Source organism: Hyposmocoma kahamanoa, unplaced genomic scaffold, assembly GCF_003589595.1.
Source record: "Hyposmocoma kahamanoa isolate Upper Pololo Valley unplaced genomic scaffold, ASM358959v1 95, whole genome shotgun sequence".
Classification (NCBI taxonomy): Eukaryota; Metazoa; Arthropoda; class Insecta; order Lepidoptera; family Cosmopterigidae; genus Hyposmocoma; species Hyposmocoma kahamanoa.
In genome coordinates this window covers 8,988,785-9,012,889 of record NW_020654972.1, presented here as the reverse complement: position 1 = coordinate 9,012,889, position 24,105 = coordinate 8,988,785, and the positions used below count along the sequence as shown (strand labels likewise).

Sequence of the window (24,105 nt, the reverse complement as noted above, 5' to 3'; positions counted from 1 at the left end):
TTATTATGATTGGGTTTCAAGCTTTTGATTGGTTAGAATAATCACATGACAACAGTGGAATGGCCTACGATTCCTCTACTTTGAGCTACAGATGTCCAACTTGTTATAAGCCTTCTTCCTGAAGAATTAGATGCTTTTCATATAGGCCTCTATTCTAGAAAGCCATCGATTGTAAAGTGTTGCTTAAAAAAGCAAGAATTATGTTATTAGCGTCCTCGTTGGTAAAGATTCGAAAATGACAATTGTAACTTCATGCAATCAGGCTGCGTAGAGCAAAGAGACGAACGTCTCGTTTGAGAAATTGCGTCATTTTTATTTATATTTCAAGAAAAGCGCCGTCGCACTACAGATTTCAAACATCGATTACTATGAACTTAATATACTGCCGTCCACTAGTTAAAACCCGGCAAAGTGACAAAATATTTTTTTGAGATATCATAAAAAACCATAACCCTGTTTATGAAAATTGAAATTGTTTCATTTTAACTGTTTTTAAAAGATAATTTTGTGCTCTTAGCGGCGTTAGTATATATTGTCTTGTGTATAAGAACATTGGTTTAATCAATTCGACGGTTTCAAATGTAAATTTGCTTACCTGTGAAACAAATATATTAAATTTGAAAATCAGAATTTAGCATAAAAATATAATAAATATAAAAATAAATAAAAAATTCGGCCTTCCCATCGTTCGCCGCCATTGTTTCCGCTAGTGGCGCACGCGCAGCCTTGCGATCGTCAATTTTGACAAAAGTGACCTTGACAGGCCGCGTGCGAATTTTGCGAGGCTGCGAAACTGAGACGCCACCTTTAATTATTAAGATTAGACGGATACGAACTAGTGATATTTACTTATAGACATATATCCATAGTACACATAGTCATACGTATAGCCGTTTTTTGCCTTTGGCAATGTTTATAAGAATCCAGTGTCTAGAAAAAAGGCCAATCGATTCGATCAACAATCACGTTGAAGATTAGCATGCTGTTGTAGATTCTAGTTGTTGTTGTTGTAAGTAAACATTTTTACCAACAAAAACTACTTTGAAGTGATTTCATCTAGGAAGCTGTATTGTTATAGAGCTTTCTTAACCTTTTTCTAGTCATGGACTCTTCTCAAAATTTCAAAGAGCTTAAGGACCCTTTCAGAAAAGACGCACACAGTTTTAGCTATTAACTGAGAACGTATTGTATACACATTTTTAACCGCCTTAAAAAAAAGAGGAGGTTCTCAATTTCACTGTTTCTATTTTTTTTATATGTATGTCGTGGTTACTATTTGTGAACCGATTTTGTTGATCCTTTGTTGGAAAGAGGGTACCTACGTATAGGTTCCATTTAAATTTGAAGAAAATATTCCACCTCTAAGGGAGGTTTCGCGCCCTTTCCGTTAACCGACTGCTATAAAACTTGGCAAACAGATGTAATCCCAATAGAAAAGCCGACAAGCAAACTTTTAAGAACGATTTTTTTTTAAAGTTATGACGTTATAATAACTCAGGATACAAAAACAAAAAATATTTATTATAATAATAATAATAATTCGTTATTTCGGACCATAAAATATCCATGTTAGTAAAAGAACTTAGAATAAGGTTAGTAGAAAATAGTACAAACAAAATGATCAGTTTAATATAAGATCAGTTTAGATAACTGCCTCCGTCGCCGAACGGTTACCAGGCCGGACTGCCACGCAGAGGTCCCAGGTTCGATTCCCGGGCCGGGAGAAATATTTGTATGGCCTACAATTATTTCTCTCGTGAGTTTGGGTGTAATTTGTGGTTGTCTATGTGTGTGTCCATGGCACCCGCGACACAGGGTTTCCCTAGTGTGGGGCTATGTTGAGTGTGTGCGTTATTTATTTAAAAAAAAAAATTATATTGCAAATTGGGCTACGCTCTTAACTTGCTCTCTGTCCAATATTTCAGGATAGGACAATCATATCTTCCTGCTATATCCTGTAGAATTCTGTTAGTACTTCCACCCCTATGTTGTCGATATTTCCATATTCGCACGAAGCGTTTCGCTTCCACATTTATAAGGCGAGCGGCTAGAGAGTGGAATTTCCTGCCTGCGGACGTATTCCCCGAACGCTGTAACTTGGACCTTTTCAAAGCGAGAGTGAATAGGCATTATTTAGGTGTGCATCGTCTACCTCATCATCACTTTCCATGCGATGAGATGGAGGTCAAATGTGCACTTATTTTTAATAAAAAAAAACTTTTCCTCACACGACTCAACAGCGAGTCAATCTTTTTGCGCATGATGGCCTGGAAGCTGTCCGTGTGAGTATTTATTTATAAGTAAATATTTATTTGAAACTCCATTTCACACAGGACGGGTACTGTGACATTTAAAATTTTTTTCTTGCATAATAATTTTTAACTAGTCTTTTAACCAGGTTACAAAAAGAAATAAGTAAAAAAAGTTATAATATTTGTTGCAATTGTAATTTTAAGTAAAAATTACAATGTATTCAAAGTAGATAGAAAATGAAATGAAAAAGATAAAAAATAAATTACCCCAATTACTTGATGCGTAATACGGAATAGTTTAACCTTAGAAATTTAGCATGGAATCGATAAATCGAATCGGCAATTGTATAGTTCGCGTCGATATAAGTACATTATATTTTGTATGCGGGTCGTTTTCTCTTGTTTTGAGCTTTGCTGATGTTTTTGTATTAATTGTTCAAATTTCATTTAATTACTGTTGATTTTAAGCTTTATTGTTCACCTTATGATTCTTTTTATTTTGTTTATTATTTGTCCTTCAATTATTGTCTCTAAATCGATTCTCTCTTCCTTGCAAATTGTCTCGATAAGACATTTAAATCAATTTTTTTTTTCATTCGATTTTACATCACTACATCTCTAGAAACTTCAAATCTTTAACGTCACTATGCTATGTGAAATGAACTATAATAATGATGGCTACGCATTGACTTACAAATAAATGGACGACGGGTCTAATACAAAAACCACGAAAAAAATGTCCCAAGTCAACCTATTTAAACGTAGTGACATGTCAAGCAATATGAAAAAGCTAAAACGTTGAATTTAAATTGTAATGTCATCGCAGTACTGTCTAATTTTGCTTGCTTCGCTGTCAGTCGAACAAACGAAGACTAGAGCGTGAATGACGCTCTGTATACGATTTTAACGCCCTATAAGTTCGGACACTGTTTAGCGCGGACCCGACTACGTAAGAAATAAAGACATTCTAATAGAATTTCAGACAGAGGACCCGATTCTTATTACTATCGTTCTTTAATCTCCGCTGATTAAGCTAAACTCCACTCTACAGTGTTGCCATTTCTATCTAATCAAAACAACTGAAAACATCAGTCTCGACTCTCGGAAATACCAAAACAATCGTCAAATCGAAGTTTCCAGAATGAAATCCTACTCACTAAAGACCGGTTGTCACAATATACCAGTTAGTTCAACAAATCAAGGCAACCTGAACCAGATTCATGCACCGGACGTGTTGAATTGAAACGAACCCGAAGTCAGTGCATTTATTCATCCACATCAGTGTATCGTTATCCCATCAAGCAGTTTAGATTGTGCATGTCATTCGCACGAGAAATTGCTCAGAAATTCCAATCTCTTCCTTGCCCCGTTCTAAACCTCAATCCCTTGATTTAAAGCTCAGATTTCATCATCTGAGTGACACCCGTCCCTACCCATTCATAACTGGTTAAGTATCCCCGCCGGAAGCAGTTGCATTATACTATTGTTGCATTGAATTCAATGAGCTCATATGAAAATCCAATCCTTATTCCTAACCGACTTCCATAGAAGACAAAGATTAGCAACTCGTCTTTGAATTTTTGACATTTCGGATTCAGAGGAAATCTCACCCAAAGCAGGATTGGATTCTTAACCTTATTTCTTGGATATATGGATTATATTGAAGGAATTCCTGCAGGGAAGCACTGCCACCTTGCCATTTCCACAGGCAAGCAATTTTGAAGGGCAAGGGTGCTGATGAAATTACAGACACATGGGACTTGTCAGTTTATGTCTCAGGGTCACGGGCGCAGTGGCAGTGCCCCTCAGATCTCTTAAAGTTCTGAATCGCACTACAACTGTTATGGACAGGCATGTCGCTAACCAACAGACGCACGACTTGTTTGTCCCGTCACTTGATATCATACAAATATCAATAAATAACTTGTTTAGAAAAAGGAAACCGATATCAAAAGTTTTATTGAAATCGGTTAACAGAAGGTGCGCGAATGTGGATTCATCCCCTAGTTTGCCACCCTTAAATGTGGAATATTTTCTTCAAATTTAAGTGGAACTTAGGTACCCTTTTTCCAACAAAAAAATAAACAATCATCAAAATCAATAATAAGAAAAATAATCAATTGGTTGATGCTGCTACAATAAGCCAAAAATTGATAGTTAAATGGTATAAAATAAATATAACATAAAACGTATCTAATATACATTACATCTATATTATGACGGTATTATAATATGTATGTATTTATTATTTATTATACTAGTATAATAATGTTTTATTATTACTTTCTATTTCCTCTTTTTCATGTTATATGCCAAAAGAACCACACAGTGAAAAGACAAAAGTGTTTCTCGCCTTCTTCGATATGGAGTTTGACTGTTTATCAATATCAGTTATGTAACTTGTTGCTCGGTTTACTTATTCAACAATTGTCTATAGTTCGAAACTAATCTTTTGTTTAAATCTTCAATGGTTTGGCTAAGCTATTGTTTTTTTTTTGTCGTGACCAATTTCAATTGGATAACTTAACAATTTTGACATTTTTAACATGAAAGTTAAAAAGAAACGTGGAAATACCTATATATTGTAAATCGTTCTTTTTTGGGTATTCATTCACTCCTTACAATAAAACGAATTTTTCATTTAGTAGCAGTAGAGCTCCTTGTGAAAGAGTTCGTCCAGGGAAGTACTGCCACCTTATCTGTTTATGTCTCAGGGTGACGGGCGCAGTGGCAGTGCCCCTCAGATCTTTGCGTTTTAAAGCTCTGAGTGGCACTGCAACTGTTATGGACAGTCACGTAGCTTACTATCAGGCGCACGACTTATTTGTCCCTTCGATAGTGGGAGAAGACGGAACGAAACAAAATGAGAATGACGAAGCAAAGGAGTTAAAGAACGATTCAAAATTTTAAAATAAGTTACCAGGAACCCATAAGTCAATGCAGGAACCAGAGAAAATGATAAAAAAGGTGGGTTAACGATGGAGGAGGTCGCATCGTCTCACTTCAATCCCTTGGGAGTGAAAAGTACCTAATTTTTTAATTTACTTCGAGTGAACAAACTCGAACAGCCAGTAGTACGCTCGGTTTTAGTTCCGTGCCTTTTCCGCATAGACGGTGGCGCCCTGACACCATATTATTTTCCCGCGTTAGTGCGTTTTTTGTATCTGTCAGTTAGAAAAAAAATACCGCTAAAACTTCAGAATTTACTTTGGCATTTATAATATTATTCGGAAAGACATTGTATTTTAAATTGTTAAGATAGAACTTCACGTGGTTATTTGCATTTGCGTATTTGATATATTTGGCAAACAATCACCATGTGTAGATAGCATGTGTGACAAAGTATTTGCCTATTCAATAAATACAGCACACTACAGACTCGCATTATCGCGCGCTGCCTGGTCGGTTTCTCGATGAACATCAAAGGAGCCGAATAGACAAAGAGCCAAGTAGACCGTCTACACTACGGTCATATTCATTATTGTTATGTGACTCCATGTGTAGACGGTCATATTTATCAGTGTTTGCATATTTGTCTGTATGTCAAATATTATAACAATACTTTGAATTTGCCGCCATAATACTATGACATTGATATTAAGTAGTAAATGTTTCTATTCTGTTCCTTAAAAAAAAACAAATTATTTCACTCATTCATTCATTCTACAATTTTTTTTGTATAAATAAGTCAATTAACAAACAGTATAACAGTCAAGCATTAGTGGCACAAACCAAAATGGTTTATTTTGATATATTACCCAACTGCATTCGGAATGTGCTAAATTGTAATGAATAAAACATCCGAGCTTCCCATTGGTTAAATTGATCACGTGACAATATTGTGACCGTGTGCGATTGGTCGGCTTTGCGCGCCAAATACGCCTTGAGTTTTTTTAAACCAACTTGATGAATTGCGTGTTTTTGATATGCCGCTATTTTAGAAAGCCCACGACCTTTATAAAAAAATGTCATTATACTTATAAACTATTTATTAGCTAGACAAATTTCTGACATGTTGATGAATATGACAGTCTCAGCATACTGTTGTTGTTCAGTCTCCGCGTATGTCGCTCATGGTTGAAACATGATTTCTGAATTAAAAAAAAAAAATTTTCCAACGAGAAATAACCATTGTTATAACTCTTATTAATTAGAACATTGGTAAGTGCTCGTTTGTATAAAGTCGGACTATTGTGCTTATAATTCGATGGCTTTCTAGAATAGTGGCCTATCTCAAAAGCGTCTATTTCATTAGGAAGATGGTTTAAAAGAAACCGAGACGGGTTTGTTATTTCGTAGACCAGATCAAGGTAGTCATGTGATTATTTTAACCAATGAAAAGTTTGATGTCCCATTGACAATAAAATTTAGCATTTTCTGAACAAATGTCAGTAGTAAGTAAAAAAATTAAATAATTTGGGTTAGACCACTATTTCTGAAAAGCAGCGAATTTTTCTCATCATTACGTCAACTGAAATCATAATACATGTTATATAAATGATTGATAACTTCGATCGGACAATTGCACTGTGGGCGCTGGGTGAGGTCCCGGGTTTAATTCCCCGTAGGAACAGCAATGTAAACTTTTCAAAATTAATACTGGTCTTGATGTTGGAGATAGTACGCCGATGTGAATTCCGTTGCCATGACACTAATTTGAGACCTGGCAATTGATTTTGTTATTTGGCACATTATTATTGTCTATTTTACACAAAACACGTATTTTTTTTATATTGACTTAACACAAAAATTGCTGTCAATTGCTTCCGAGGCCCCTACCTAGAGCTCTTCAGCGCCCACTAGAGAAACTATGACTTGGACGATAAATTTTGAATTTTTGAATGGGATAAACAGTGACAGTGACACAGTCTGCTATTTTCATTAACACTATTTTTTATGATACCAGGTGATGGGACAAATAAGTCGTGGGACTGATGTTAAGGGACACGCCTGTCCATAGCAGTTGCAATGCCACTCAGAGCTTTAAATCGCAAAGATCTAAGGGGCACTGCCACCGCGCCCGTAACCCTGATACATAAGTTGACAAGACATTTGTGCCTGTAATTTCACCAGCACCCTTATTACCCTTCGAAATTGCAACGCAATGATGCCCACGTTACTGTTTGGCGGCAGAAATAGGTAAGGTGGCAGTACTTCACTGGGTAAACACTTTCACTTCTTTTACTGCTACTAAAACTTGTCCAGATACTCATTTTTTTACCGGTCCACGTACCAGCAATGGTTCCAATTCAGACGACATCGATAATACGCCATTTAACACACCGTTCCAACATACTTAAAAACAACTCATTTGAAGCGGTGCATGCAGACTATTGATCCACATTAAAAACTATTTAAGTCTAAAATTCCGTGGCCTGTAGCTCGCCTTGACCCAGTGTGGGGAACTGTGCCGAGGCCCCTTGAGGGCAACGTCCCGCGAAAGTGAAAACGACGCGCGCGCACCTCACTGGACTAATCTACGGACTCTTGTTGTAACGGAACAGCGCTATGTTTGGATGCCTGTTATTTAGCTCAATGGTTCAATTGATTTAAATAACCTGTTTTTTTTAGTCTATACCTTCGCCTTTTAACAACTGACCACTTGGGGATCGAAACGGGTAATATTTACCTCTTCCTGAAATCTCGAAATGACTAAAAATAAAAGGCAAAAAATCTAAACAAAACTGTTTTACCTTCACCTTCTAACAACTGGTTACTTAGTTTATTTTTAAAGTTACGACGGATAACTATAATAAGACAGATGTCGGTCAGTCGTTACCACAGATCTGTATAAACAGAATATATTTATTTACCTTAACTTCAAGTGATACACGCAGAGTGAATAATACCTCTCCATGAAACTACGGAATTGTTAAAAACTATTATTAATAGTTTACGAAACTATTTATTCCAAATGCACTGCATAGTAAAAAAAAGTCATTTTTAGTTACACATCAATTTTCAAAATTCATTTTGCTTGGATCGAGCGGCAGGGTTACTGGCGTTATTTCAGAATTTACATTTTTACAAACGATATTAAAGCACTTTCAAAGATGTATATCCTATAGTATACGTGTTCTATTTAGTTGATATAAAAAAAACATAGGTATGTAAAGTACGTATTGAATACAGCGGTTTTTTTTTTGTAAAATTTCGAGGTAAGTTTGTGTTTTTTGTCTATAGTGAAAATTTTTGGGAATCCTGTTCTCACACCGTATACTAAACAGTATACATATATCCTCAATTATACTATATATTTTTCCAAAATAATTAATTCAACACTCACTGTTATGCGGAACCAACCAAAGCCATTTGTGGTTGTATAGACTCATAAAATAAAATAAAAAATCCAAACAGTGTATATATAATACTCAAAAAAGTCACCATCCGTAAGGGCGCGTGTCCACGCTAAGAAAAGTCGCCGGGTCTATGCAAGAATTCGTGTCGTTTCTACAAGAAAAAAATCTTGTCTACTTGCTCTGCCGCTATTGTATGAAGCGGGGTGATTTGCATAGTCAGTAAACGAACGTTTATGCGCGTGGACGGGTGTTGCATTAGTAGTCAACATATTACAACATTTCTTCCCACAGTCAGTAGTAAACCGACAGCTACCTGGAAGACTCGTAATGCACTGACACATTTTACCCTACACACGTCTGTCCGAAAGCATTCGTATCATGTACATACTCATCGTTTTCTCGTCTGCAACAGACACGACAATCCGATAAAGTTCTTGTCGTGTACACAGTGACACGTCGAATTTCATAGCGTGTACACGCGCCCTAACCTAACAAACTGTCTAAATCCATTCAATGAGCCCAAACACTCTTTTTTCTATAAAAAAAATAAGTGCCATTTGACCTCCATCTCACCCAATGGAAAGTGACGATGAGGTCGCCGATGCAGCATGCACACCTAAATAACGCCTATTCACTCTCGTCTTGTAAAGGTCCAAGTTATAGCGTTCGGGGAACAAGTCTGCAGCAGAGAATTCCACTCCCGAGCCGCTCGTCGTACAAATGTGGTAGGGAAACGCTTCGTGCGAATCCGGGGAATATCCACAATATAGGGGTGGAACCCCAACCCACCATTTATCTGCTGGTTAGTAGTAGAGGAGTTGGATAGTCTGCAGTCTGCCCTAATTGCAGCATCAGCTTCGTTAGCAGTAGTAGCTCTTCGTCACAGAGTTCGTCCAGAGAAGTACTGCCACCTTACCTATTTCTGCCGCCAAGCAGTAATGTTAGCATTACTGCGTTCCGGTTTGGAATGGTAAAGGCGCGTTCCCATTATGTCATAACGTTTTATTTATCTTGGGACGACAGTCGCGTCTAGCCTGTTCCCATATCATGACTATCTATTGTGACTGTGTCGTGGACGTTTGTTTTATCGTTGAACGACTGTCGTGTGTAGCTGTTCCCACTAGAACGTGACGACAATTTATCGGTTCACGGCAACCGCCTTGTCGTTTTGCACGACAGAATCGTTTAAAGCTGCTATTATCTGTCGTCACATTTTTTTATCGTGACGTTTTATTTATCGTCAGACGACTGTCGTTCTAGCTCTTCCCATTGTAACGACAGTCTGTTCGTCGTTACGTCAAAAAAGTCGTGAACGACATTTAATCGTGTTGTTCTTTGTGTGAACATCATTTAAATATACAAGCTTACAAGTCAATAAATTGCACGACTATCTGTCGTCACGACACTTTAAAGCCTCTTAAGAACCCTAAGGGTGCTGGTGACATTACAGGCGCAAGAGACATGTCAACTTATGTCTCAGGGTGACCGTGGCAGTGCCCCTTAGATCTTTGCAATTTAAAGCTCTGAGTGACACTGCAACTGTTATGGACAGGCGCGTAGCGTACCATTAGGCGCACGACTTGTTCGTCCCGTCAATTGAAATTTAAAAAAAAAGGACGAAGGTTACCATATTATTGTAAAGCAATCGGATTTCCACAGTATGTCCAATTCCAAGTCGATCTGATGTCCCTACGTTAATAGGGAAAAGAACCGATGATTTTTAAACAACTGAACAGATGTTCATCATCCATAACTAAGAACCTCGTTTAAATTAGTCTTCAATTAAAAAATTCGCTTTAAAATCAGTCCAGCCGTTTAGGAGCTACGATGTCATAAATAAAGACTTCAAACTCAATAATTACAACTTTTTTATTTAAAAAAAAAAGCGACCTCAAGACTTTGTGGAATTACATCTATTTGCCAAGTTTTGTTGAAGTCGATTACCGGAAAGCGCGTGAAACGGATTCATCTCCTAGTTTGCCACTCATAGAGGTGGAATATTTTCTTCAAATTGTATGGGACGCAATACTAATGTACCCTTTTTCCAATAAAAAAAGAATCATCAAAATTGACTCACAAATCGTAAATGATTAATCGCATAACATACATACAAAAAAAATTGAAAGCCTCCTTTTTTGAAGTCGGTTTAAAACGAATACAAATAGAAATTCAACAAAATACAATCATTCTGGGATTTCAGAGAGAGGTATTACCCACTGTAAGGGTCGTATTCCTGAACTCTACTCAATGCTCAAGTCAGGACTTGAGTATTGCAGTGAGCATTGAAAATCATACTCAAGTCCTTGCCATTAGGGTCGTATTTCCAGTGCTTGTGTTTCCAGTGCAATCCTGACTTGAGCATTGAGTAGAGTTCTAGAATACGACCCTGTGTATATTCCTTGAAGTTAAGGTCAATAATACTCTACTTACATCGATCTATAGACAACTCTTGAAAACTATATTTTCCTGCAATTTGAAACAATAGAGTGCCGGAATAATGTATTTACCGCATAGAGTACCGACAATCTGCGATTTACCAAGAGTACAATAAAAATAAAATACATTATACTGTAGTATCGAAATATATTCATGGACATATTTAGAGGAAAGATAAAAACAGTTTGAATTATGATAAAAACGTTCTTACGAACCAGTTTAATCCAAATAAAAAAACAATTGAAGTCATTCTTTTTTCAAAATTAAACGTTCGTGTTATGTGGCCAGTGGTTCATGTGAACGTTTCTATTATGATTCAAACTTTTTTTAGAGTTCCGCAAAATATGTCCTCGAGTGTATATGAAAATTAAAATATTAAATTATATATTGCTTTTACCGCAGTGGAAAAATGGTTGCTTCTCTACTGAGAAGTCGACGGCTCGAATCTAAATATTTGCGAGTGTTTAATGGCAAAACTGCCTCCGTGGCCGTACATGCTAATCTGCCGTCTGCCACGCAGAGGTCACGGGTTCGATTCCCGGACCGGGAGAAATATTTGTACGGCCTATATTGAGTTTGGGTCGACTCAATATAGAAATGTGTGTCCATGGCACCCGCGATACAGGGTTTCCTTAATGCAGGGCTATGAGTATGTGCTAGTATTATAATTCCTTCATGCTATATAGCGGCGTCACAGCGTCACAGCCTTTTCCCGGCGGTGACATTAGCAGAGTGGATCCTATTACATACGCCACAACCACACATGACATCTACTTAGTACAACAATAGTGTTGACTAGCTTTGTAGTCTCTTAATTATTTATTACTAAGATTTTATTTTTAATTAATTTTATTTCGTTTTTTTTTGTTATTCTATTTTCTGTTTATTTTAAATTAGGTTGTTTTAGTTTTAATTTAGTTCTGTATTGTATTTCTTTTTACTTTTTTTTTTACTGTGTATTATTGTGTTGTGGCGTTATGTAATAAATGGATTCTATTCTATTCTATATAGCCACGCCACCCTATTTTTTTTATTATGATATTACCCACTAATATACGGCTAACGTACATGATGTCATGTATTTTTTGGGAATCTACTACTATTAATTTAAAAGAAAAAAGCACTTGTTATTAATACTTATACAGTATAATTTTAGCTATTTTTCCGAATTTAACCAATGTACAAACGCTGTGAATTGTGTACATTGTACATATCAAAAAAATAAGCCAAATATAAGTTCATTCTGCTACATTTCAATTGTCAAATTTTTAACCGACTTCAAAAAAGGAGGAGGTTCTCAATTCGACTGTATGTTCTTTTTTTGTATGTATGTTACGCGATAACTCCGGTATTTGTGAACCGATTTTCATTATTCTTTTTTTGTTGGTACTTCCATAGTGGTCCCATTTCATTTTGAAGAAAATCATCCACCTCGAAAGGTGGCTGTTCACGCTTGAAGATTCATTTTCATAAATAGCGCCTAACATTAATTTAGGAGCAATTACTTTAATGGTTGATTTTGCTATTTCTCCAATTCAAAGCGTTTTTCTCTCAATATACTTTGAGTAGTGAGAACCGATTTGTATTATCTCCAGTGTCAAGTCCTGTATAGTGGCGAACTAGGGGATATTTCAATAAAACTTAGCAAATAGACGTAATTCCACGTACTTTTGAGGCCGGTTTTTTAGTACTCTGTACTGAGATTATATAATATTGAAACGCCTTCACATTCACTCTTAGAAAATATTTGTTATACAGCATGACACAATTCCTCTCGCAACAGTGAAGGAAAACATCGTCAAACCTGCACTATCAAGAATGTACACAACCCCTGGAAAACGTGTAAAGTCGTCTCACCGCATCCGGGCAACGTGGCTGATTATGACCTTAAAAATCCTCTCGTTCATAGGAGACCTGTAGGTTGACTACGAAGAAAATATTTTTTGGTTTGTTTATTTATAACATTGAATATCGTGGTGGGCTCTCAGGTTCGATTCTCGGTAGGACCAGTTTATGAAATGAACTTTTTAAATACAGCGGTATATTTAGTTACCATGCTGGACTGCCACGCAGATTCTATTCCCGGGCCGAAAGAAATATTTGTATGGCCTACATTTATTTCTCTCGTGAGTTTGGGTGTAATTTGTGGTTGTCTATGTGTGTGTCGATGGGTATACAGGGTTCTATGAGTGTGTGCGTTATTATTATTATATTAATATTTTTTTGTTGTTGGAGAACCATCCCAGGCTGGTCTCGAATTACGCAACTCCCTGTGCTGTGAGTATCAGATGACCTTTAACTGTCTCTGTGGACGAACGGTTACCATGCCACGCAAAGGCCCCAGGTTCGATTCCCGGGCTGGCAGAAATATTCGCATGGCCTAAATTTATTTATCTCGTGAGTTCGGGTGTAATTTGTAGTTGTTGTGTCCTTGGCACCCGCGACACAGGGTAACACTAGTGCGGGGCTATGTTGGGCGTTATTATATTATTACCCAGACTTTAGAAAAGTTCATTTCCCAAACTTGTCCTACTGGGAATCAAACCCAACGGTCACTCCTCATCCCACACCGACATTGCGAACCGTCGTGCTATCGAGGCCTTTGTAATTTATCTGTGTAAAACGACAGTTAAAAACAACATCTTGATATTTAACCTGATTCTTTAACGACAATTAAATGGCTCATCTAGGTAATTCGACTGTGTTGATTTTATTTTGTTCCATTATATAAGGTGATTTGTAAAATACTAATAACCTCGCAGGCCTTTATTGCTAACATCATCAACAACTTGATGATTAATCAAATTTAACTTTCATACAAAAATAAAAATATTTAAAATCTGAGTGTGAACAACAAAAGAAATCGTCAGAAAGAACGCTTACACATTTCAACTTACTACCTTACTACCAGAATCTTTTCGTGAACAACAGGCACATGACCTTCAGATCTTTGCGATTTAAAGCTCTTGAGTGGCACTGCAACTGCTATGAACAGGCGTGTAAGTTACCATCAGGCGCACGAATTGTCCGTCCCGTCACTTGACATTATAAAAAAAAAAGTGAAAAAATAAAAAGTCTGAAAAGTGTCAGAACAGCTAAAACTTAAAAATTTATTATAACACACAGAAAAAAAAAATCGATCGGAAACGCATTAGGACATCACTAATTGATTAGAATTCGAGCTGTCAAAAGTTAAATGGTTGGACGGAGTTATACTCATTGAATGAATGAATGCCGTCACAGTAATTCTGCTGACACTATTGAGACTTAACTGCCATTGCAACTAGATTTTAGCAGTATGACAAATATTGTTAAAATTGCTATATAATCTCAGTGCAATGACCACTGACCTGACCAGACTCCTCGTAAAGTTACAGACCAATGTCAGTATTTGAAAGGAAAAACGCTTCACCGCCATTATATTTGTAAGTCAATGACCGCCATCTTTCCATTTCCTTCGTACCTTCTGTACTTACGTCACCTGACGTAACAAGGTATACTGTATGTGTCATCTATTCATAAAAACCCAATGATATCACTATTTAATGTAAAGTAAACTGTAATAAACAATAATCAAGAATTTACTAATCACGGACAAACTTCCATTGTCATTTAGGTTGCCAACAGACGGATTGCACGTCTACTGTAACGGCAAAATGTAACGATTACTTTAGGGTTTAATCAACTTAAAAAACAGGACTCTAGTGACTGTTATAAATTATAATATAATATCTTTCACTATACATCCAAACAAAACATAACCACGTCCTTTCTCGTCAACGATTTTTTTCGCAATGGCGGCCGCCCGTTAGCGTTCCGTTGATTCGATAATGATAATATCGGTTTATTTCTTATTTTGATAAAACTAATCATAATTAAGCAAAGTAAGTTTTCTAACAAAATAAAGCAAATAACGTCACGATTCGCTAACAATTGGTAAAATTTTTCTCGTTGAATTTATATATCATTCGCATAATTCTTAAAATATTTCTTTTAATGACGCTTTTGTTTACGTTTTTGATTGCAAATTATACTATAATGAGGGTTACAAAGTGAATTTGTTAACATATTAAGGATTTCGATAGTGATATGTTTATTTAGGTAATAAAAAGTAGTTTTACGTTTAGAATCATAAACGTCTCATAAACGTTCATGAGAATGCTATTAGAGATTTTTGTCTCTCACTAGATGTCACTGGCGGCAACGAATGTCGAAAGCCAGTACAAAAATCTACAAGAAAAACATAGGAGAATTTCGACGGTTCGCTAACTGGACCCGTAGCTCAGTTGGTAAAGAGCATAGACGTAGGTTCAAGTCTCGCTGGTCGGCGAAAATTTTTCTGTGTGTTCGATTTTTGTATCCATAATCGTAACAAGACTAGTAGAGTTATTTCACATAAAGAAATCTCAATAAATACAAGTAACATCTCCCATTTTGACATCAACAAACAAATATTCTGAGCTGCTGAAATGGGTGCGCGGCGACAACTTCCGGCGGAAAAGAAAGAAAGTGAGTGTTTTAAAGTACAAAGTACACAATTGTTTGTATGAAAACATCACCTTTGCACATAATTTTAAAGCGAATCAAATAACACATTCGTTGAAATCTATCATGTAATTTAGAGCTGCGAGTTCATCGATATCCGTATGAAATCGGGTAAAAAAATAGTTGTCGACATCACATAGATCATGCAAAAACAAGAAGAGGCAATGTGAAAAAATCGGCAGACTAAAAACAGAGTCGTCGACCTCTTATCGGTCGCTATCAGAAACTGCACTTGACAAAGAATATCGCGATTCGTCGGCCGTGATACCCGTGATAAGAGCGGAATACATTTGTGTAACGTGTGTATACGAGTCCATGCTCCAATTATATACTTTATCGTATATGCACACACTTGTGTTAATATGTATACATAATAGCCGGAGATAGGCAAGCGCCAGGTTCAAATCGGGTTAAAACCCATTAACGTCCGAATCGAGGACAAAACTATTTACAACCACATATTTGTTGTAAATCGAGTTTTGTTCAAATTTAATGATGTTGAGTTTTGTTCAAATTTAACGATGTTATTACCAAATGCTTATTTCTTCTGACCTAGACGATTCGATTCGATTGGCCTTTCTATTGAATCGATTCGCTTGAAAATCGCTTTGAAATAAATCGATACAAAAAATCGCGCACTTGAATCAATTTTCTTAAAAATCGAATCGTAATGTGCATCCTTAATAGTAAGAATCCACAGGATTGCAAGGTAGGTATTCTGTGGAGTTTCTGTGAATGTGCTTGTCTATGGATTGAAGTCTTTGTACGTTACAGTATGGACATTATATATGGAGTATGGACTTGTGGCACCGTCTTGTTGAAACCACATGCTAGTGATATTCATATCATCAATATTAGGCCAAAATTGACTTGTTAACATCTCTCGATAGCGTAATCCATTGACAATTTTCGAAAAAGACGGCCCAGTGCCAACGGCCCAAATCACACAACCACAGAAACAATGAATTTATTGTATTATATTATACAAACCAAATTTCACAACAACAACAAGCACATAGAAAAATTCCTGAGGTCCGCTGGTTCGCATCGAAGAAATTTTGTCTAAGTGTTCAATCTTTGTATTAATAATTATAATAACCTAGTGGAGTAATTTTGAAAAAAAAAATTAATATCAATTCTATACAAAAATATTGTAAACAAGTTCTAGAAAGTAACATCAAGGATTGTGATACATCATGAAATTACAAAATAAGATAGGCTATTTTGTTGGTTGTGCCTCCTCTGATTTCGAGACCAGGGGCCTTACCATGAACTCTTATTTCAGTTCAGTATAGGTTCGTAACGCCAAAAAAAGCGGGATGGTGATATACACTTCATGTAGCGCTGTCTCACAACGATTCATTTTACGTCCTAAACTGAATCGTAATAAGAGTTCATGGTAAGGCCCCTGACATTGTCTTTTAATTTTGGTCGAGAATCTTGATCCAGACTCTCTGATGTGGGTTGCCTGGCACATGATAGTTGTTTCTTCGACAACAAAACATTGTTCAATGGATTGCAAAATATATAACCCATATTCAAACAAAGAAAATAAGCAGATTTAGGTACGAAGTAGTATATTATTTAGATAAACATCAAAGTAAGAAATACAAAAATGCCGCGCGGAAATTATTTCAAACAAGGTACTGTCTCACTCACAGTCCCACGCTAGCGCCACGGCCAATAAAGACGGCAATAATATAATCAAATATCTTACTCAGCGGTGCAGTCTGATAATGAACAGTCCTCCTTAATATACACAACTGCTTTGATATTATATCGGTCAAGTCCTACATAGGCCTTTTAAATTGCTATGGTGCAATGGAAACTTAATCATGAATCACCAGATATCTATCATGGACAGATAAAACGATTGTGTTTTGCTTTAGACACACAAACATGTAAATATAAATACAGCGTGTTGATTTGCATGCTCGCCACATTTACGGTGGTCATTCTGTATCCGAAACTGCACCCAAATCACTAAAAAATAAATCGATAAAAATAAATTTTCTAAATTGTTTTTTTATTTTATTTAATTGCGGTAAACATCGATTCGCAATAACCTAATACAAAAGTCGTTGACTTGCACGGCACGTGCTAAAATAATAGTCTATGATGCGCTCGCTTACGCATAAGGACGAGGTGGGATAATTGCCGACCTCGCCGCATTTCCAGTGATCTATTAGCTAGTCTCTCACGAAATGCCATGTGGTTTGGTATGTAAACAAGAGTTAATGTAAAAACGAACCGCTACCAGGTTCACCAGAACCTGCATTACCGGAGGAGATTACGAGTGTTTAAGAATTGCGCGCAAAAATCGTCTCTCCTTCAAAGTTGCGAAGTTAAATGTGCTAAGTTGAAACCATACTCACGTGTGAATCTTTGCATAGCTGGCCACCAGCTGCGGAGCTAGGTACTTTAGCAATACTTTCATGTAACCTAAAGTTGGTAAGTACCTACCAAATCTAAGTTACGTGTAGTTCCCAGGTCGTGGAAGTTTGCAAACGTGCAACTTGTGCCCAAAAAGGTAAGCAGAGCTGACCCTGTCAACTATAGACCTATATCAGTTACTTCCATACTCTGTAAGACTATCGAACGTGTACTCAACAACCGTCTTCTGTCATACCTTGAAGACAATGACCTCCTCAGTGATCGCCAGTATGGATTCCGACGAGGGCGATCTACCGGGGATCTTCTTCTGTATGCCTGTCACATATGTAGCGAGGCTATAGAAAAGCAAGCAATTTCTAAAGCCTTTGACAGGGTCTGGCACGCAAGCCTTTTAAGCAAGCTTCCATGTTATGAGCTTCCCACTGACCTTTGCAATGGGATCTCGGATTTCTTGAGTGAACGTTCCATTCGAGTGGTCTTAGAAGCCTACTTTTCCGAACATATGGCGATAGATAGATAGATAGCCGGAGTTCCTCAAGATTCCGTACTGTCTGCAACTCTCTGCTGCATTTCAATGATGTGTTAATTCCAGGTACCTTAGCGTATGCTGATGACAGCACAGTTGTAGATAGGTACTTGACCAATGCAACGGTCAGTGGAGAAGAAATCCAGTCTTGTCGAGAGTCCATGGTTAGCCGTTTAGATTTGACGCTCAAGGCAGTCTCCGATTGGGGCGATACCAATCTTGTCAAATTTAACGCTACCAAAACGCAGGCGTGTCTAATTTCCACTAAACGGAGTCCCTTTAAGCTGACTCCGACTTTTCGTGATATATCCATACCGATAGCCGACTGTCTCCAGCTACTTGGAATGGACCTGTCGTCCAATCTGAACTTCGGCAGATACATTGAACCCATGGCCAAAAATGCAGCCAGGAAGCTTGGCATCCTTTCCAGGGTGAGGCGTTACTTCACACCGAGACAGTTGCTTCAGCTGTATCAAGCACAAGTCCGGTCGTGTATGGAGTACTGTTGCCAATTTTGGGATGGCTCTGCTACATATCAACTGACCACCTTGGATTCAATTGACAAGCGTGTCAAGAGGCTTATAGGTGACTCGGAATCAGTAGAGGCGAAGCTGCAGAACCTTGAACACCGCCGTAAAGTTGCCTGCTTATCGGTATTTTACAGGATATATCACGGAGAGTGTGCGATGGAATTACATGATTTAATTCCGTCGTCCCCTTTCCATCATCGGGGAACTAGGCGCAGGCTTGGCTTCCATCCCATTGTGGATATTCCAAATATTCGCACAAAGCGTTACGCTTCCACATTTAGTTGGCGAACGGCTATGGAGTGGAATTCCGTGCCTGCAGACTTGTTCCCTGAACGTTATAACTTGGACCTTTTCAACGCGAGAGTGAATAGGCATTATCTAGGTGTGCATGCTCCATCGTCGACCTCGTCGTCACTTTCCATCAGGTGAGATGGAGGTCAAATGCACACTCACATCAAAATAAAAAATAGAGCTCCTTGTGAAAGAGTTCGTCCAGGGAAGTACTGCCCATTACTTACCCATTTCTGCCGCTACGAAGTTATATGAGTATTACTGCGTTCCGGTTTAGAAGGGTAAGGGTGTTGGTGAAATTCAGGCATATTGGACTTGTCAACTTGTATCAGGGTGACAGGCGCAGTACCCATAATATCTATGCGATTTAAAGCTCGTCTGTGGCACTGCAACTGTTATGGATAGGCGTGTCGCTTACCACCAGGCGCGCGACTTGTTCGTCCCATCACTGCTGGAGAAACTGTACTCATGTTTTGACGATACTTTGGACATAAAACAATCCGTCTTTATATACTCAAATGTTCTCTACAATACACAACTTAAATTCGATCTCTCTTTCTCTTCCACAGATAGGACATAATGCAAGAACAGGACGGAGACGGGGAGCCGGCGCATCACGCGCGGCGTCCCATGAACGCTTTTCTCATCTTCTGCAAGAGACATCGCAGCGTCGTTCGCGACAAATATCCCAACCTTGAAAACAGGTACAAACATAATGTTTACTCTTTCTCACTCATTGGAAATATACCATGATTAAGAGGGAAGGAATAGGCGAAACGTCGATTCCCTACCGAAGCGTAAACAGTCTTTCTTAAAAAGAAACTTTTTTAACCGACTTCAAAATAGGAGGTTTTTAATTCGACTGTGTTGTTTTGTGTGTATGTTACGCAATTACTCCAACATTTGTGAACAGATTTCGATGATTCCATTTTTTTTTGTTGGTAAGGAGGTACCTGAATAGTGGTCCCATTTAAATTTGAAGAAAATATTCAACCTCTAAAGATGGCAAATTAAAGGTGTGTCCGTTTTGTTAGATTTCACCTACTAAACTTGGCAAATAGATGTAATTCCACAAACTTTGGAGCACGGTTTTTTTTTATTAAAAAGTTATAGAATGTATTTACATTGACTTACAATTATATGGACGTCGAGTCCGCGCTAAAAAGTGTCCGAACTTATAGGGCGTTAAAATCGTATACAGAGCGTCATTCACGCTTTAGTCTTCGTTTGTTCGACTGACAGCGAAGCAAGCAAAATTAGACAGTACTGCGATGACAGTACAATTTAAATTCAACGTCTTAGCTTTTTCATATTCCTTTACTTGTCACTACGTTTGAATAGGTTGACTTGGGACATTTTTTTCGTGGTTTTTGTATTAGACCCGTCGTCCATTTATTTGTAAGTCAATGACCAAATACTTAAGATTTTTCATTGATGGCGCTACGGCTAAAAAGTCGTTGAAAAAACCAAACACAAAGATACGACAACAAACACGTAGAAAAATTCGCGAGGTCCGCTGGTTCGTTCCGTGGCTTAGTTGGTATAGCGTCTGCCACGGTATGCTAGACGTCGGTTCGAATCTGGCCGTATCGGAGGAATTTTTCCTGAATGTTCGATCTTTGTATTAATAATTATAACAAAATAGTGTATTTATTTCACATATCAATTCAATAAAAATTTAAAAAGTTATGATTATTGCGGTTCTGCACATTTGCGCGTTCAAAGTTTGACCTCAATTAGGTACTTCTGATCGCAAATCGAAATTCAAATTTGAAGCTTCGCCATGACTTGTAGAATTGTATTTTTTTTTAATGATAAATTTCATGCATATCGTTTGCGGAACGGTTGAGTAATTCCATATTGTGTAATTTGAGTAAATGCCAAGAATGCTTCGCTCGCTGCGCTTCGATAACGAGATAATAAGATAATTTGAAATATATCGTACTCTGTCTAACACTTATCGCAACCGAAAATTTAAGGATATTATTTAGTGATACTTTTAATTAAGAGTCTCAGCACAAATTAAAATTTTTCCCGTACTAATAAGGTTCATTTTGCTTGGGTCGAGCGGAAGGGACACTGGCTTTATTTCAGAATTTATTTTTTACTAACGCAATTAAAGCCATGTGAAAAATACATATCGTATAGTATACGTGTTCCGTTTGATACAGTTGATATTAAAAAAAACATTGGTATATTTAAAGTCCTACTGAATGCACCGGTTTTCTTGTAAAATTTCGTTGTTAAATTTGTATTTTTTTTCTATCGTGAAAATTTTTAGGATTCATGTTTTCACACCTTATAGTAATCAGTGTGTATATTCCATCTTACAATATAATTTTCCAAAGTGATTTATTCAAGCCAACCAAAGGAATTTCAGGTACACACTCTTAAGAACTTTCATCCTTCCCAGATGAGGTGAATCCTAAACCTTCGAAATAACTAAAATTCCAATCATTAGCGTTTATTTTTCTTCGTCAAGTGTCAATTACGCTATTTTTCTTAACAATATCTGAAATTAAATCCAAACTAATATTATAAATGCGGAAGTAACTCTTGTCTGTTACGTTTTCGCTCCTAACCAATGAACCAAATTTGATGAATTTAGGTTTAGAGATACACAGGGCGTCACAGCTACGTTACGGAGGGAAAGTGCCTTAATTATCGCAGATAGAAAATTTTCCTGAAGGAAGACTTCATTTTGATTTTAAAAACAATTCGATCTGCTTTCAAAGATTTTTAAATAATCGCCTGTCTGAACCGGGAATCGAACCCGCCAAATGTGAAAAAAACCCCCTGTAATTTTACCATACTGATCGAAAGTATATCATAAGGATTGTTTTCTTTTAAACAACATAGCATTTATTTCAGAAAAGGAAGACCATGAAATTTAACATTTAATTTGAAATTGTTAAGGAAAATGAAGTCTTTTCTGGCTTTGCCGCTCTCATAACAACTGACATTTTGGTATTGTTTGTATGGAAAACGTTTGTGAAAAATTACAAAAGTTTGTATCGAAAACCAGTCATCTGTCAAGTAAGTGGTGCCGTAGGCCACACGAAATTCTTATTCCACGCAGTTCAAGACACCAGCTAGTTTGTGAAAATAAAAGAAATTAAAAAAAACAGACATAATATACAAAAATTACCACTGAATTGTACAAATGGTTAGTAAGATATTTTTAAAAAGCGCTTATAGGGGGTTCTAGAACAAAACTCAAAATTTGCAAAAAAAAACATAATTTTGTGAAAAATAAATAAACAAACAAAAAACTAAATAAAAACAGAAGGTGGGCAGAAAAGCTAAACTAAATTTCTTCTTTATTTATAGATCAATAACGAAGATCCTCGGCGAGTGGTGGGCCAACTTGGACAAAGAGGAGAAAGCCTGCTACACTGGTCTTGCAAAACAGGTACGAGAGCATTCCTGCATACATATTTGATAGTATTTTAGATATATTTAATGTCAATGATGCATATGCAATATGTGCGTATATAATAAGTTCTAAGGAAATTGTCTTAGGAACCATTAAGTTCTTTTTTTGTGAAATCAATTTTGGCATACATAAATTTTTTATTGAATTGTCCATAAAAATGAATAAAATTGATCGCACATTTTTTTAGTGCTGATCGATACAGTTTTATGTAATTGTGCAGAAGTTAGTCAAATTTCATAAATTGTTTTTCGTACAAAATGAATGAAATTAACTAATTTTTATTTTGCTGATAGACTCAGCTTCTTATAGGATGATTTCATTGCATAGGACGCAAAACATCAGGACAGTAGAACTTGGTCAAATTTAATAAAATTATTATTCATTAAAGACGTGGACTCACGCTTAACCAAAAAATGGACTACGCCAAAAATGTTTTCACAAAAAAAGACTTAATGGTTCCTAAGACAGTTTCCTTGTATCTTCTATGGTTTTAGATTTCCTCATACTGTCCCATTTAAAAAAAATCACTCTGTCTGTCCCAGGGTCCCAAGTCAGTTTTAAATTTTCAGCAAAGATAAATTTAAATCATCTCAGTTGTGTGTCGATAAAATTTCAATGACTGGTCGTACAAATCGTGCGGTGGTAAGGGACACGCCTATCCATGACAGTTGCACTGTTACTCGGAGCTTTAAATCGCAAAGATCTTAGGGGCTCTGCCACTGCGCCCACCGCAGCCTTACACTTTAAAACCGAAACACAGTAATTCTCACTTACCGCTTGGCGGCAGTACTTCCCTGGACGCACTCTTTCACAAGGATCTCTTCTGCTATTGAAATTATAATTTGAAGATATTGAATACTGCAATAGTTGTTATTCGTTATATCATATATATATATATTTGTTGTACGTGATTCATTGTATAAACGTAGATAATTTGTGAAGCAACTTTTGAGAAAAATTACGGTAATTTTGTTAAAAGAATTGTTATTTCGTTTAGAGTTAATTTAAATTGATGTGCAATCAGTATTTTTGTGATATAAACCATATTTTTGTTAACACTTTCGTTGTACACTGAGAATTTAGCAGAGGTCTAATTTTGATACATGTTTTTAAATTATTTTTGATTTGTCTAAACTAGTAGTTTAGACAGTTGTTTTATTTGTAGTCATTGACTTACAATTATACGGACGTCGGGTCCGCGCTAAAAAGTGTCCGAACTTATAGGGCGTTAAAGTCGTATACAGAGCGTCATTCACGCTTTAGTCTTCATTTGTTCGACTGACAGCGAAGCAAGCAAAATTAGACAGTACTGCGATGACATTACAATTTAAATTCAACGTTTTAGCTTTTTCATATTCCTTTACATGTCACTACGTTTAAATAGGTTGACTTGGGA

General features: G+C 36.9%; 1 protein-coding gene across 1 annotated transcript in view; it reads left to right on the top strand.

The window, feature by feature from the left end:
• Positions 1-24,105, top strand: part of LOC113238211 — a 47,300-nt gene that overhangs the window by 18,908 nt on the left and 4,287 nt on the right. Inside the window, exons 2-3 of the mRNA XM_026474996.1 lie at positions 19,843-19,977; positions 22,604-22,685. Of these exons, the coding sequence (XP_026330781.1) occupies positions 19,853-19,977; positions 22,604-22,685 (207 nt within the window). The 5' untranslated portion in view covers positions 19,843-19,852. The remainder of the gene's footprint in view (positions 1-19,842; positions 19,978-22,603; positions 22,686-24,105) is intronic.